The sequence below is a fragment of the Aquarana catesbeiana genome, linkage group LG09, assembly GCF_042186555.1.
Source record: "Aquarana catesbeiana isolate 2022-GZ linkage group LG09, ASM4218655v1, whole genome shotgun sequence".
Lineage (NCBI taxonomy): Eukaryota > Metazoa > Chordata > Amphibia > Anura > Ranidae > Aquarana > Aquarana catesbeiana.
In genome coordinates, this window is record NC_133332.1 from 225,344,686 (window position 1) to 225,357,878 (window position 13,193).

A 13,193-nucleotide genomic window follows, 5' to 3' on the forward strand; every position below is an offset into this window, starting at 1 on the left:
AAAAAAAAAACTGCACCAATAAGCAGCACTGATAAGGCACTGATAAAGGCAGCCACGCCAGCTGTCCAGGGACTAGTGGGCTCTGGGGCTGAGCAGAGCTGACTTGGAGCTGCAGTTGGAGCCTGTCCAGGACGGGAACCAGAGCACCTGGGGGATCCCATGCGAGGTGGTGTCCGGCTCGGGGCCATTGATGAGTTCATTAAGAGCCGCCGGTTCCTGCTCCAAGGAGTATTCCTGGACAGCTCGATCTAGACCCGCACCCAGCTCCGCTCCTCTTACTATACTACAGCCCCACATCTGCCCCAACCCTTCACAGTTCCGCCCTCCTCTTCCTTTAACCTGTCCTCACAGCACTGCCCCTCACCATCCCCGGCATCAGAATCGACACCGCGTGCTGGCTGCGACACCCCACCCCCCCATACGAGACCACTGGGGCTGACAACAGACCAGGCCGTATTTTCTAGTCGCCATGGTGACCTGGGATTTGTCGAGTCCTGCATTACACATAGTTAGGAACACATTTAACCCCTTGACCGTCCACTAGATGTTAACCCCTTCCCAGCCAGTGTCATTAAGTTATGTATTATATAGTCGCAAACCAACGTGTGTACAAGCTTGTCAGAATTAATCCGGGTACCACCCGCCAGCACATCACACAGAGGAACTATTGGTCCAAAGGGCTAATGCATTCTGAGGGACTCGTCGTCCTCAGTGCACTAAGAAAGGGGCAAGTCCCTCGAGGATAATGCACAAGGATGGTGTATCCTCTGTTTGTTTTATGGTTGCAGTTTGTCCAGACTACCCCAGTCCTGAGAGGGCAGCAAAGCGTGGCACGTCCGTGTGAGACAAAACTGGAGTAAGGAAACAAGAGCCTTAGCATCGCAGGACCACTTCCAAACGCAGGTGGTTTAAAGGCCGCCCCCCATAGGCTGTACAATAAACAGACAGGGGTCATACACTGTACATTAAATAGACAGGGGTCCCCCTCCCATACACTGTACATTAAACAGACAGGGGTCCCCCTCCCATACACTGTACATTATACAAAGGTCCCCCCCCCATACACTGTACATTAAACAAAGGTCCCCCTATACACTCTACATTATACAGACAGGGGTCCCCCCCATACACTGTACATTATACAGACAGGGGTCCCCCCCATACACTGTACATTATACAGACAAAGGTCCCCCCCCCCCATACATTGTACATTATACAGACAGGGGTCCCCCTCCCATACACTGTACATTATACAGACAAAGGTCCCCCCCCCCCATACATTGTACATTATACAGACAGGGGTCCCCCTCCCATACACTGTACATTATACAGACAGGGGTCCCCCCCATACACTGTACATTATACAGACAGGGGTCCCCCCCATACACTGTACATTATACAGACAAAGGTCCCCCCCCCCCCCATACATTGTACATTATACAGACAGGGGTCCCCCTCCCATACACTGTACATTATACAGACAGGGGTCCCCCCCATACACTGTACATTATACAGACAAAGGTCCCCCCCCCCATACATTGTACATTATACAGACAGGGGTCCCCCCCCATACACTCTACATTATACAGACAGGGGTCCCCCCCATACACTGTATATTATATAGAGTTAGGGGTCCCCCCCCATACACTCTACATTATACAGACAGGGGTCCCCCCCATACACTGTATAGTATATAGAGATAGGGGTCCCCCCCCCCCATACACTGTACATTATACAGACAGGGGACACACAATAATGATGTGGTGTGTGCAGGCCGGATGAGCTCCCATCCTCGGGTGACAGGTTCTCTTATAGAGGTGACCACATACAGGTCTGTACACAGGAAGGATGGGGGTGACACCGACTGATACTCACTCTGCTTGGACTCCCCTCAGAAGCTCCCGGACACTTTACACACGCTGCTTCCGCCTTCAGACCGGAAGTGACGTATTTCCCTGGCACAGTGCACGCCGGGAGCAGAAGGCGGAGAGGCGGGGGAAGTGATTCGGTGAGTAAGAGCAGCTTGACATAGGGGCACTACAAGTCCCAACATTTCCTTCTACATACAGGGCGCACACTCTGTATACAGAGGTACTATAAGTGCCAGTATCAACTCCTTGTGTATACAGGAGTACTACAAGTCCCAATGCGCCCTCCTTGTGTATACAGGGGTACTACAAGTCCCAGTGTGCCCGCCTTGTGTATACAGGGGTACTACAAGTCCCAGTGTGCCCTCCTTGTGTATACAGGGGTACTACAAGTCCCAGTGTGCCCTCCTTGTGTATACAGGGGTACTACAAGTCCCAGTGTGCCCTCCTTGTGTATACAGGAGTACTACAAGTCCCAGTGTGCCCGCCTTGTGTATACAGGGGTACTACAAGTCCCAGTGTGCCCGCCTTGTGTATACAGGGGTACTACAAGTCCCAGTGTGCCCTCCTTGTGTATACAGGGGTACTACAAGTCCCAGTGTGCCCGCCTTGTGTATACAGGGGTACTACAAGTCCCAGTGTGCCCGCCTTGTGTATACAGGGGTACTACAAGTCCCAGTGTGCCCTCCTTGTGTATACAGGAGTACTACAAGTCCCAGTGTGCCCTCCTTGTGTATACAGGAGTACTACAAGTCCCAGTGTGCCCTCCGTGTGTATATAGGGGTACTACAAGTCCCAGTGTGCCCTCCTTGTGTATACAGGAGTACTACAAGTCCCAGTGTGCCCTCCGTGTGTATATAGGGGTACTACAAGTCCCAGTGTGCCCTCCTTGTGTATACAGGGGTACTACAAGTCCCAGTGTGCTCTCCTTGTGTATACAGGACTACTACAAGTCCCAGTGTGCCCTCCGTGTGTATATAGGGGTACTACAAGTCCCAGTGTGCCCTCCTTGTGTATACAGGGGTACTACAAGTCCCAGTGTGCCCTCCTCTTCATGTTAAAGTGTATCTATCCCTAAAACTATGTAGTGTATCCCAGCTTATCTTCAGTCTTTAGATGAGGTATCTGAATTATTTTTCTGGCTTTATTTTCACCTGGTGATCCTTCACTCTATATGGCACTTCCTGGCACTGGGTGACTACGCTCACTTCTCCACTGTATCTGTGGAGGGAGCTATGGGTGCCACCAAGGCTGGAATTCAAACATGTCTGCCTTTGTTTATTTCCTCTACATGGGGAATGTGGTGATTAGTAGTTTACAGAAAAAAGATACCATTGTTTTGTTTACAGTTTATCTTACAGGAAGTGACATGGACACTGTATTTCTGGTAGGATCCACATGCATTTTCTGCACTTACTGATAGTGTTCTTAGTCTGAAAAAAAGAAAACTCATGCAGCCGCCATATCTATGGACTGGTATTCTGCACTATATTACATTTTTATTCTTGGGCTTAAGCAGCACTTTATAATACTTTTATATTATTTTATATATTTTTATATATTATTTGTTTTTATTTTTTATATATTATTTATATTATTTTATATATTACTTATAGGTATTATTACTTCTCACAGGGATCTCAGTACTCCCCCTGATAACGTCTTCAAGAGGGCAGAGTTATCTTTTTTTTCAGACATTAACCAGGGTCATTATTTACTTCTTGGACTGACATGCTGACTCGGAGATGACACAGTCATGTTACTTCTGGTGCTTGTGGAGTTCTTGACTGTGTTCACCAATGCCTGACACAGATCAGCCTCCTGCTGCAGCCTTTCACCTTGATTTTTCTACAAACTTAAAGCAATTGATTTACTAAGACTGGAGAGTTCAAAATCTGGAGCAGCTGTGCATAGAAACCAATCGGCTTCCAGGGTTTTTTTTTTTTTTTTGTCAAAGCCTTATTAAACAAGCTGAAGTTAGAAGCTGATTGGTTACCATGCACAGCTGCACCAGATTTTGCACCTTCCAGTTTACACACACAGATCCCGGTTCTCCGTGTGCCCTGAGCGATCGCGACTGCCGGGCACTCGCATCGGCTCTGTGGGCAAGCAGGGGGCGCGCGCGCCCTAGTGGCCGTCTATGGTACCGACCTAGCATGGCGGTGATTTGCGCAGCCGAGCCACGTTGCTGCAGTATAGCTGCAGCGGCTGGTCGGCATGCGGTTAAAGAGCACCTGTCATTTCAGATCCATCATAGCAGCGCCTGTTAGCGGCCATCCACTCACCTGCTGCTGCATCACCAGCCTTCTCATTAAAGTAAATGGGACTGTCGGTGTGTCAACAGCGGGTCAGAGGAGGAGCAGCTGTGGGACAGAGATGACAGTTGCTCTTTACAAAATATGATTTAAATCGAGTTGATTTAAATCAAGCCTTTTTACTAATGATTTAAATTGACTTGATTTAAATTGAATCCACCCTGGTCTTTGCTAAAAAAAAAATATAATGTTTTGGGGGTTCTAAGTAATTTTCTAGCAAAAAATACAGATTTTTAACTTGTAAACAACAAGTGTCAGAAAAGGGTTTAGTCTTTGTGGGTAAACTTCCCTCATTTACAGACCAAAGTTCATTCCTTTGATCTAAAACAGTGGTTCTCAACCTGGGGGTCGAATGATGATTTGCCAGGGGTCACCGAATCCTGGGCTGTACCTGAAGCCCGCACCGCTCCCCCAGTCTTTTCGTGGCCGCCCAACTGGGCTGTTCCTGGAGCCCGTGGCCGCCCACTCAGCCTCTTCGCAGCCGCCCATTCAGTTCACGGCATGGCTGGGGGGCAGAGACTAGAGGTCAGTTGACTGTTGAGGAATGTGAAGTGGGAGGGGCTGTAGGAGACCCTATCCCCTGATTTTGGCATAGGTGTCACTGCTGTGGAGACAGAGTGAGTAACACTACCTGTGATTAGAGTTGCCATTAAAAGTCCCCACTACAGTTATTAGATCAGCAGATGACCTTGATCAAGAGTACCCAAGTTGGCTGATCAGAACTCCCCCCAGCACTGCCCCTCATCCCATTTCCCCCACCAAGGAGTAAAAATAGAGAATAGGTGGAAGGGAGAGAAAAAGAGGGGGAGGAACAAAGAAAAAGGGAGAGAAAAAATAAGAGAAAGAACAAGAAAGATGGTTAGAGAGAGGGATGGGGGAAAAAAAACAAGAAATAAGGAAAGAGAGATAAAATGGAAAGAAAGGAGAACTAAGAGAATGGTACACCCTAAAATGTATCATAAGGGGTTTTAATACTGTAATGCCCCGTACACATGGTCGGACATTCCGACAACAAAATCCTAGGATTTTTTCCGACGGATGTTGGCTCAAACTTGTCTTGCATACACACGCTCACACAAAGTTGCCGGAAAATCCGATCGTTCTGAACGCGGTGATGTAAAACACGTAGTAGTTTAGCTTTCATCTCTTTATTTATTCTGAGCATGCATGGCACTTTGTGCATCGGATTTGTGTACACACGATCGGAAATTCCGACAATGGATTTTGTTGTCGGAAAATTTTATAGCCTGCTCTCAAACTTTGTGTGTCGGAAAATCCGATGGAAAAAGTCTGATGGAGTCCACACACGGTCGGAATTTCCAACAACACGCTCCGATCGCACATTTTCTGTTGGAAAATCCGACCGTGTGTACGGGGCATAAGAGTGGAAGGGACTTAGGGAGCGCTAAATGTCTGTGGGTTAGGGGTGCAAATTTCTTGCCTTGCCTTGGGTGCTGACAACCCACGCTACGAAAATAATTTTACTGTTAGGGGTCCCTACAACTTGGGAAATTTTATCAAGGGGTCACGGTACTAGAGAGGTTGAGAACCACTGATCTAAAAGGACGAAGTGTTACAATGTTTCTCTTTATCTCCACCTATGCGATGTTGTCATAAACTTGGCAGGCTGCCTGTTTCTTTTTTTTTTTTTTTTTTCAGACATCTGTCAGCTGTGAGCAGAGAACTCTGCATAGAATCTGGAAAATGCTTTGTTCAGATCGTGAGTGGGGAAGAATTGCGATCTGATTCTTTAAAGCGGAGTTCCACCCAAAAGTGGAACTTCTGCTCATCTGATTCCTCTCCCTTCGGTGCCACAATTGGCACCTTTCAGGGGGGAGGGAGATGCAGATACATGTATTAGACAGGTATCTGCACCCACTTCTGGGAATAGACTCCCTCGGGAGTCACGCCCCTTCCCGCACCGCCCTGCTGTCTCCTGGAAAACACACAGGTCCCAGGAGATAGCGGGGACCACTTAGGATGCGCAGTAGGGAACCGGGAAGTGAAGCCACAATGCTTCACTTCCTTATTCCCTCACCGAGAATGGCGGCGGCAGCAGCCGAGAGCCGAGCTATTGCTCGGCTTCAGCTGCCGACATCGCTGGACTCCAGGACAGGTAAGAGTCCGTTTATTAAAAGTCAGCAGCTGCAGTATTTGTAGCTGCTGGCTTTTAATAATTTTTTTTCAGGTGGACTCCCTATTTAACAATTAATCATGCAGCTCTAATCCAGATCCACTATTCTCTGAAAGTCCTGATTTTCCCATGATAGTGCCGTTATCTACTAATGTTGAAAAATTTCTCTTGCCTTTTGTGTCTATCCCTTCTGTTTTAGATCGTGAGCTGTTTGGTGATAGTTTTCATTCCCAGTGTTATGGTTGGCAAAAGGAGGAGAGAAGCGCCAAGCCAATCCTTTAAACAGCTTAGGAATTTATTCAGTATATAGGTATAAAACAACACTAAAAACTTGCATGGAAAATGTTGGAGCACTTTCAGAGTGCTAGAGCGGGTGGGAGTTTCCACGCACAGTGGCACAGGAGGACCGCCGGGAAGTCTCTATTTGGGGATCCACGAGCGCTGTGTGTTAGCCGCATCTGGAGCCTCATGGAGACATTGGCTGTGTTTCTGGGTGGGAGTGGTCCAGGCCTGGCAAGCTGGGGAGCCGCCCACACCCTGTCTGGCCAATTAGAACGCGTTTCGAAGGCACTACCACACTTTCTTAACCAGTGTTATGGTTGCCATTCATACCATCATTATCAACAATGAATGATTTGGATACCTCCCTTTTTATGTAGGTCTCCTCTGTTTGCTATCATGTTTTAGATCACATTCTACAAGTAGTCTGTGGTCTTGTTGTTTGCCCTCAAGCTGTCTCATCACATGAGTGCTCTGTTTCATTGGTGGATATCAGTTTGAGCTTCCCATCCTGTGAATGATGTGTTTGTCTTATGATTTCATACTGTATAGCCTTTTGCCCTGTTGCATGATGAATGAACATTGATATCTCTATACAATATAGATTGCAAGATGCTGCGCAGGAAGCCCACACGCCTGGAACTGAAACTTGATGATATTGAGGAATTTGAAAGTATCCGTAAAGAACTGGAGGTGAGAAAACCACACGGGGGAGTGTTTTTTTTTTGTTTTTTTTTTTGTTTTTTTACAAATAACTATAATTCATTCTTTACAGCAGAACCCAACAAGCAAGACAGTAATTAGTTGAACAGGTTTTGCTTTAGCAGGAAACCCCTTTTTTTTTTTCTTACATTTTCTGCAGCATTGACAGCCAGGCACCGAACATTGTCAGGAGAGGTCAGCCATAGCAGCCGTTCAAGTTTCCTTTGACCACTTAAAGCAGAGTTCCGCTTAAAAAAAAAAAATAAATAAATAAAAGTCAGCAGTTACAAATACTGCAGCTGCTGACTTTGAATAATCGGACACTTACCTGTTCCAGGGTCCAGCGATGCGGGGGAACGAAGCCCCGCTCGTCTCCTCCTCCTCTCTGCGGCGCTGGCATTGTCATTGTGGGCGGCTGGCTGTGGCTCCACAGCCGGGCATGCGATGCGCATGCACGAGCCGAGTGGCACGCTGTGACTGGCCGGGCAATCATCTGGGACCTGTGACGAGTCCTAGATGATTGCTGAGAGGGAGGGGGGAGAGGTGAACTGACTTCCAGCACCCTGGAGCCCCTGGAGGAAGTGGGAGCTGGAACCCTCTAAAAAGAGGGTTTCCGTCCCCCCCCCCCCCCCAAAAAAAATGACATGCCAAATGTGGCATGTCAGGGGGTCACCTTGCCTTAAAACGGAAGTTCCATTTTTGGGTGGAACTCCGCTTTAAGCCAGTGTTTCTCAACCTTTTTACCTCAGAGGAACCCTTGGCAAAAAGTTTGAGATCTCAGCGAACCCTTGAAGTAATGTTCACATCTACAACTCACAGAACATTGATGTGATCAGCGAGCTGTTGATATAACAACAATTATTTTTTGAAATAGCATTAAATAATAGAATCAATATTAAATTGTACCTGTTTATTGTAAAACTTGTGCTTGCCTTTTTCTGCACGGATGGTCAATTCTGGGTGAAAGTTGAAATAAGCATTGTACAGGGGCGTCAGGAGGGCATACTACATGGGGGGCAGCAGGGCACATTACATAGTTACATAGTAAGGTTGAATAAAGGCACCAGTCCATCGAGTTCAACCTGAACAAGTGTGGGTGCGTGTCTACAACTATCCCTATTTTTATTTGAGGTACCCATATAGCGCTGTGTCAATTTTTACGCAGCGTTCCACACATATATCGCACACTCACATCGATCCCTACCCTCAAGGAGCCCACAATCCAAGGTCCCTAACATTCATATACTAGGGCCAATTTTGGACAGAAGCCAATTAACCTACCATCATGGGGGGGTTGAACACATTACTTGGGAGCAGGGCTTATTATGGGGCACTGAGCTGGGCACATTACATTGCATAAGGGCACCTGGGATTAAAGCACCTTACATGGGTTCATGGCACATGGGAACAGAGCACCTTACATGGGATCAGGGCATATGGGAACAGAGCACCTTACATGGGATCTTGGCACATGGGATCAGAGCACCTTACATGGGATCAGAGTACCTTACATGAGCACAGGGCAGCGGTAATTTCATTTGCAGAACTAAGCAGGGAAGCGGCTGTGATGAGTTCTTTCCTGCTGCACTGTTCCCCACTATCCCCGCCCCCAATTCTCCCTTCCTGTCCATCCCGGGTGATGTCACATACAAACACCCGGGAGGGGAGGAGGGGCCAGTGGGGAGCAGCGCTGCACAGCTACACAAGGAGAACTGCTTGCTTGTGTAGCTGTGTGTGAGTCAGCCGAGGGGATTCGATCTACCAGTCAGCTGCCTGTGACTGACATGTAGATCACTGCGGAACCCTAGGGTTCAACCTTAGTTGAGAAACACTGACTTAAGCATTTACACCTGTACACCCCCTATGGATGAAAGCAGGTTTTACAGTTTTTTTTTTTTGCTATGATCCTCTTTATTTGGCAATAACACTGTCACTATTTAAGGGAGAAGTAATACCAAAGCTCTTTTGGCCATACTTCTGCTGTGGATCCGCACTCCTGTGTCCCAGATTCCCGCTGTTGGCTGACATCACAGAGCTGGTCCAGGCTCTGCAGGGATCCTGACAGTATTGTCGGGATCTGCCCAGATGCCTGACTGGCAGCTGGCTCGCCCTCTCAGCGCACCACTGAGAGCCTGATCCAGCTGTTCCCGCCCCCTCCACAGTCCAGGGCTCCACTGAGCGCTAGGGCCAGAGCAGAGAGCTGGTGACTGACAATCGTGATCAGAGCAGACCCGAGAACTTAGCAAAAAAATGTAAACATACATACTCACCTAGATGGCTGTAACATCGACCAGCATCATTGGGTCGTTGTTATAGCCATCTAAGTGAGTTTGTATGTTTATTTTTTATTCCTGCTCTTTTCTTTTAAACAGTAACTTCACTTTTGTGGAAAAAATGTACCAAAAAAAAAAAAAGAAGTCACAAACAATTGCTACACAAGACCCATTGTAATTTTAATGTTGTTAAAAAAATGAAAGGCCTTCTGTACACAGTTTGTCCCAGAAATGTAATTTCCTGCTTGTGTGATTGGCTTACTGATTCTCCCAGAAGTCTGCACTAAGATACAAGTCACATTTAGGCCTCATGCCCACAGACGCTTTAAAAAACGAGCTGTAAAGCTAGTACCGACGCCAGCAAAAAAACGGTGTTAAAAACTCAATTTTATCCACGGTTTACATTGGCATCAATGCGCATTTAACCTCGCTAGATTTCAGACACATGCGCATTTAACCTCGCTAGATTTCAGACACGTTTCTTTGTCTCTATTCAAAATCAGTGGTTCCCTATGGGAGCCCATTGATTTGAACAGAAGTCGGATCAAGATGATCCAACTTGTGATGCGACTTGTGTGCTGAGAATCTTGAAGGGGAACCCCGCCAAAATTTTGTCTGAGGTCCCCCCCCCCCCCAAATCCATACCAGACCCTTATCCGAGCACGCAGTCCGGAAGTTCAGGAAAGGGGGGGGGGGGGGACACGAGTGAACACCCCCCCACCTTGGACCATACTATACCACATGCCCTCAAAATGGGGGGGTTGGTGCTTTGGGGCAGGGGGCCCTGCGCCCCCCATCCCAAAGCACCTTGTCCCCATGTTGATGAGGACAAGGGCCTCTTCCCGACAACCCTTGCTCGATGGTTGTCGGGGTCTGCGGGCGGGGGCTTACCGGAAACTGGAAGCCCCCTTTAACAAGGGATCATTTTGATGCAACTTCTGGTGTGACTTCTATTCAAATCAATGGTCTCCCATAGGGAACCATTGATTTTGAATAGAGACAGAAAAACGCCAGTCGAGGCTTAACGCTGTGTATACAGCGTTAAGCCTCGTTAAGTTGCGTTTAACACCTTTTACCGATGTCTGGCTTTTTTTACAGCTCTAGCGCTGGAGCCTCAGAACGCGCTGGTCCTGGGGTTTTTTGGAGCTTAATGCCCGTACACACGGTCGGACTTTGTTCGGACATTCCGACAACAAAATCCTAGGATTTTTTCCGACGGATGTTGGCTCAAACTTGTCTTGCATACACACGGTCACACAAAGTTGTCGGAAAATCCGATCGTTCTGAACGCGGTAACGTAAAACACGTACGTTGGGACTATAAACGGGGCAGTGGCCAATAGCTTTCATCTCTTTATTTGTTCTGAGCATGCGTGGCACTTTGTGCGTCAGATTTGTGTACACATGATCGGAATTTCCGAAAACGGATTTTGTTGTTGGAAAATTTTATATCCTGCTCTCAAACGTTGTGTGTCGGAAAATCCGATGGAAAATGTGTGATGGAGCCTACACACGGTCGGAATTTCCGACAACAAGGTCCTATCACACATTTTACGTTGGAAAATCCGACCGTGTGTACGGGGCATAAGAACACCTATGCCACTTACAGCTCCTAAATGCCCTGGTGGGCATGAGGCCATAGGCTAACATGGAGAAGCATTTTTAAGTTGTGAAAAACGCTCCTAAAAAGCAGCTGTAAAAACGTCCGTGGGCATGAGGTGTAATTTTTGCTGACCCTACCACTTTCCTCATGAGAGCCCTGCAGGTGCAGCAGCTTATTGATAATTATAAAATCACTTCCATACAAATACACTTTGCACATGGACAAAAACAAACAAACTGCCATTTCTTCAGATTACCAAAAGGTAGGAATCTGCAACAAAGTTGGTTAAAATCTCTGCAATGTACATAGATCACCCAGAGGGTGTGCCAACTGACACACGGGCGGAACGTCAGTTGGCATCAGCCGGTTCAATAGAAACTGGCCGACATGCGTGTACTGCAGCCAGTCCGACAGAAGCCGACATGACCGAAAAAGGTCTGCCGACTGGCTCCCGATCAAGCAATGGCTGAAAGCGCTGACTGTAGTGTTCTGGCGGGAGGGCCACCCCTGTTAGAACACAATAGAATAGCAGGGGAGATCTCTGTACTAAAATTGGATTGTTAGTACAGGGACTCCGACCTGAGCTGTCATTTTTTTTTTTGGCTTAGCCCGCTGGGTTGAACAAAATATAACTAGCAGTGTGTACGAGGTTTCAGTCTTTAGGCATAGAAGTGCCTAAAGGAAGGACTCATTAGATATTCCCAGCAAACTGGCCATCCAGTGCTTCATTAGATAATGAATGGGTGGGACTGGGAACGCTCTGATTGTTAAATAAAACACATTTCTCCATGTGGCTCCATGTTGGGTTATTCCTTCTGTCACCTTTCATTTACATTTATTTATAATCATTTTTATTTTTTTTGTAGAGCCGTAAAAAACAGCGAGAAGAGGTGGATCTGTCTGCCAGTGAGGAAGATGCTGCAGTGTCACTCAGTGGTGACTCTAAAACGAGAGAGCAGACTATCCATGACCGCATTGGATACAAACCACAGCCGAAGCCCAACAGCCACACTGTACAGTTTGGAAACTTTGAGTTTTAGAGCAAAGGGCTCCTGCTCTAAACGGAACTTTACCTTGTTTTTTATGAACTGAAGGAACTGTTTAATGAGTTAGCGCACAAGCAGAAATTAATTTGTGTGAATTTAATGTTTTTTTTCTTTTTTAATATAAGTGCCATATTTTTTCAGTGCTTGGTGACTTTTTTCCTTAAAAAAAACAAAAAAAACAGTTATGCCTTGTACACACGGTCAGACATTCCGACAACAAAATCCATCGTTTTTTTCCGACGGATGTTGGCTCAAACTTGTCTTGCATACACACGATCACACAAAGTTGTTGGAAAATCCAATCGTTCCGAACGCGGTGACGTAAAACACTACGGACTATAAACGGGGCAATAGCCAATAGCTTTCGTCTCTTAATTTATTCTGAGCATGCGTGGCACTTTGTCCGTCGGATTTGTCTACACACAGAATTTAAAGGATCGGATTTTGTTGTCGGAAAATTTTGTAGCCTGCTCTCAAACTTTGTGTGTCGGAAATTCCGATGGAAAAAGTCCGATGGAGCCTACACACGGTCGGAATTTCCAACAACAAGCTCCAATTGCACATATTCCGTCGGAAAGTCCGACCGTGTGTACAGGGCATAAGAGTAACCATTCTAGTATATTATAATGCCTTTTGGAAAGGTTCTAGTCCAGTTAATATGTGACTTGTTAAAGCAGTCGTATACCCCGCTTTTGTGACTTTTACCTGCAGGTAAGCCTATAATAAGGCTTACCTGCAGGTAAAATAAATATATCCTAAACGTAAGCCATTGAGGAGATATTCACCCTGCATGCAGCTTTTGACATCAGCAGCGCATGCGCTCTGAAGGTCTGGCGTATTGTGCCGGAACGTCAGAGCTTCTTGCCGGAACCGAGGGCTTCCGTGCGCAGGCGAGACATCATCGCGGCTCTGGCCACTCACAACGCCGGAGCTCGCAAACCCAGAAGTAAAACCGGGGGAACATGTCAGCCCCC

General features: G+C 47.0%; 2 protein-coding genes across 4 annotated transcripts in view; one reads left to right on the forward strand and one right to left on the reverse strand.

The window, feature by feature from the left end:
- Positions 1-1,973, reverse strand: part of PRPF4 (pre-mRNA splicing tri-snRNP complex factor PRPF4) — a 45,707-nt gene extending 43,734 nt beyond the window's left edge. For 2 of the 3 annotated variants that reach the window (XM_073599846.1, XM_073599848.1), the window contains exon 1: positions 1,876-1,956. The gene's annotated coding sequence lies outside the window, so the exon portion shown is untranslated. Of the gene's footprint in view, positions 1-1,875 lie in introns of all 3 variants that reach the window. The other variant, XM_073599845.1, reaches the window with a different exon arrangement.
- On the forward strand, positions 1,931-12,934 carry CDC26 (cell division cycle 26). The gene is made up of 3 exons (XM_073599849.1): positions 1,931-2,008; positions 7,201-7,289; positions 12,040-12,934. The coding sequence occupies exons 2-3, from the start codon at positions 7,209-7,211 to the stop codon at positions 12,211-12,213; spliced, it is 255 nt and encodes an 84-aa protein (XP_073455950.1). The 5' UTR covers positions 1,931-2,008; positions 7,201-7,208; the 3' UTR covers positions 12,214-12,934.
- The last annotated feature ends 259 nt before the right edge of the window (positions 12,935-13,193 follow it).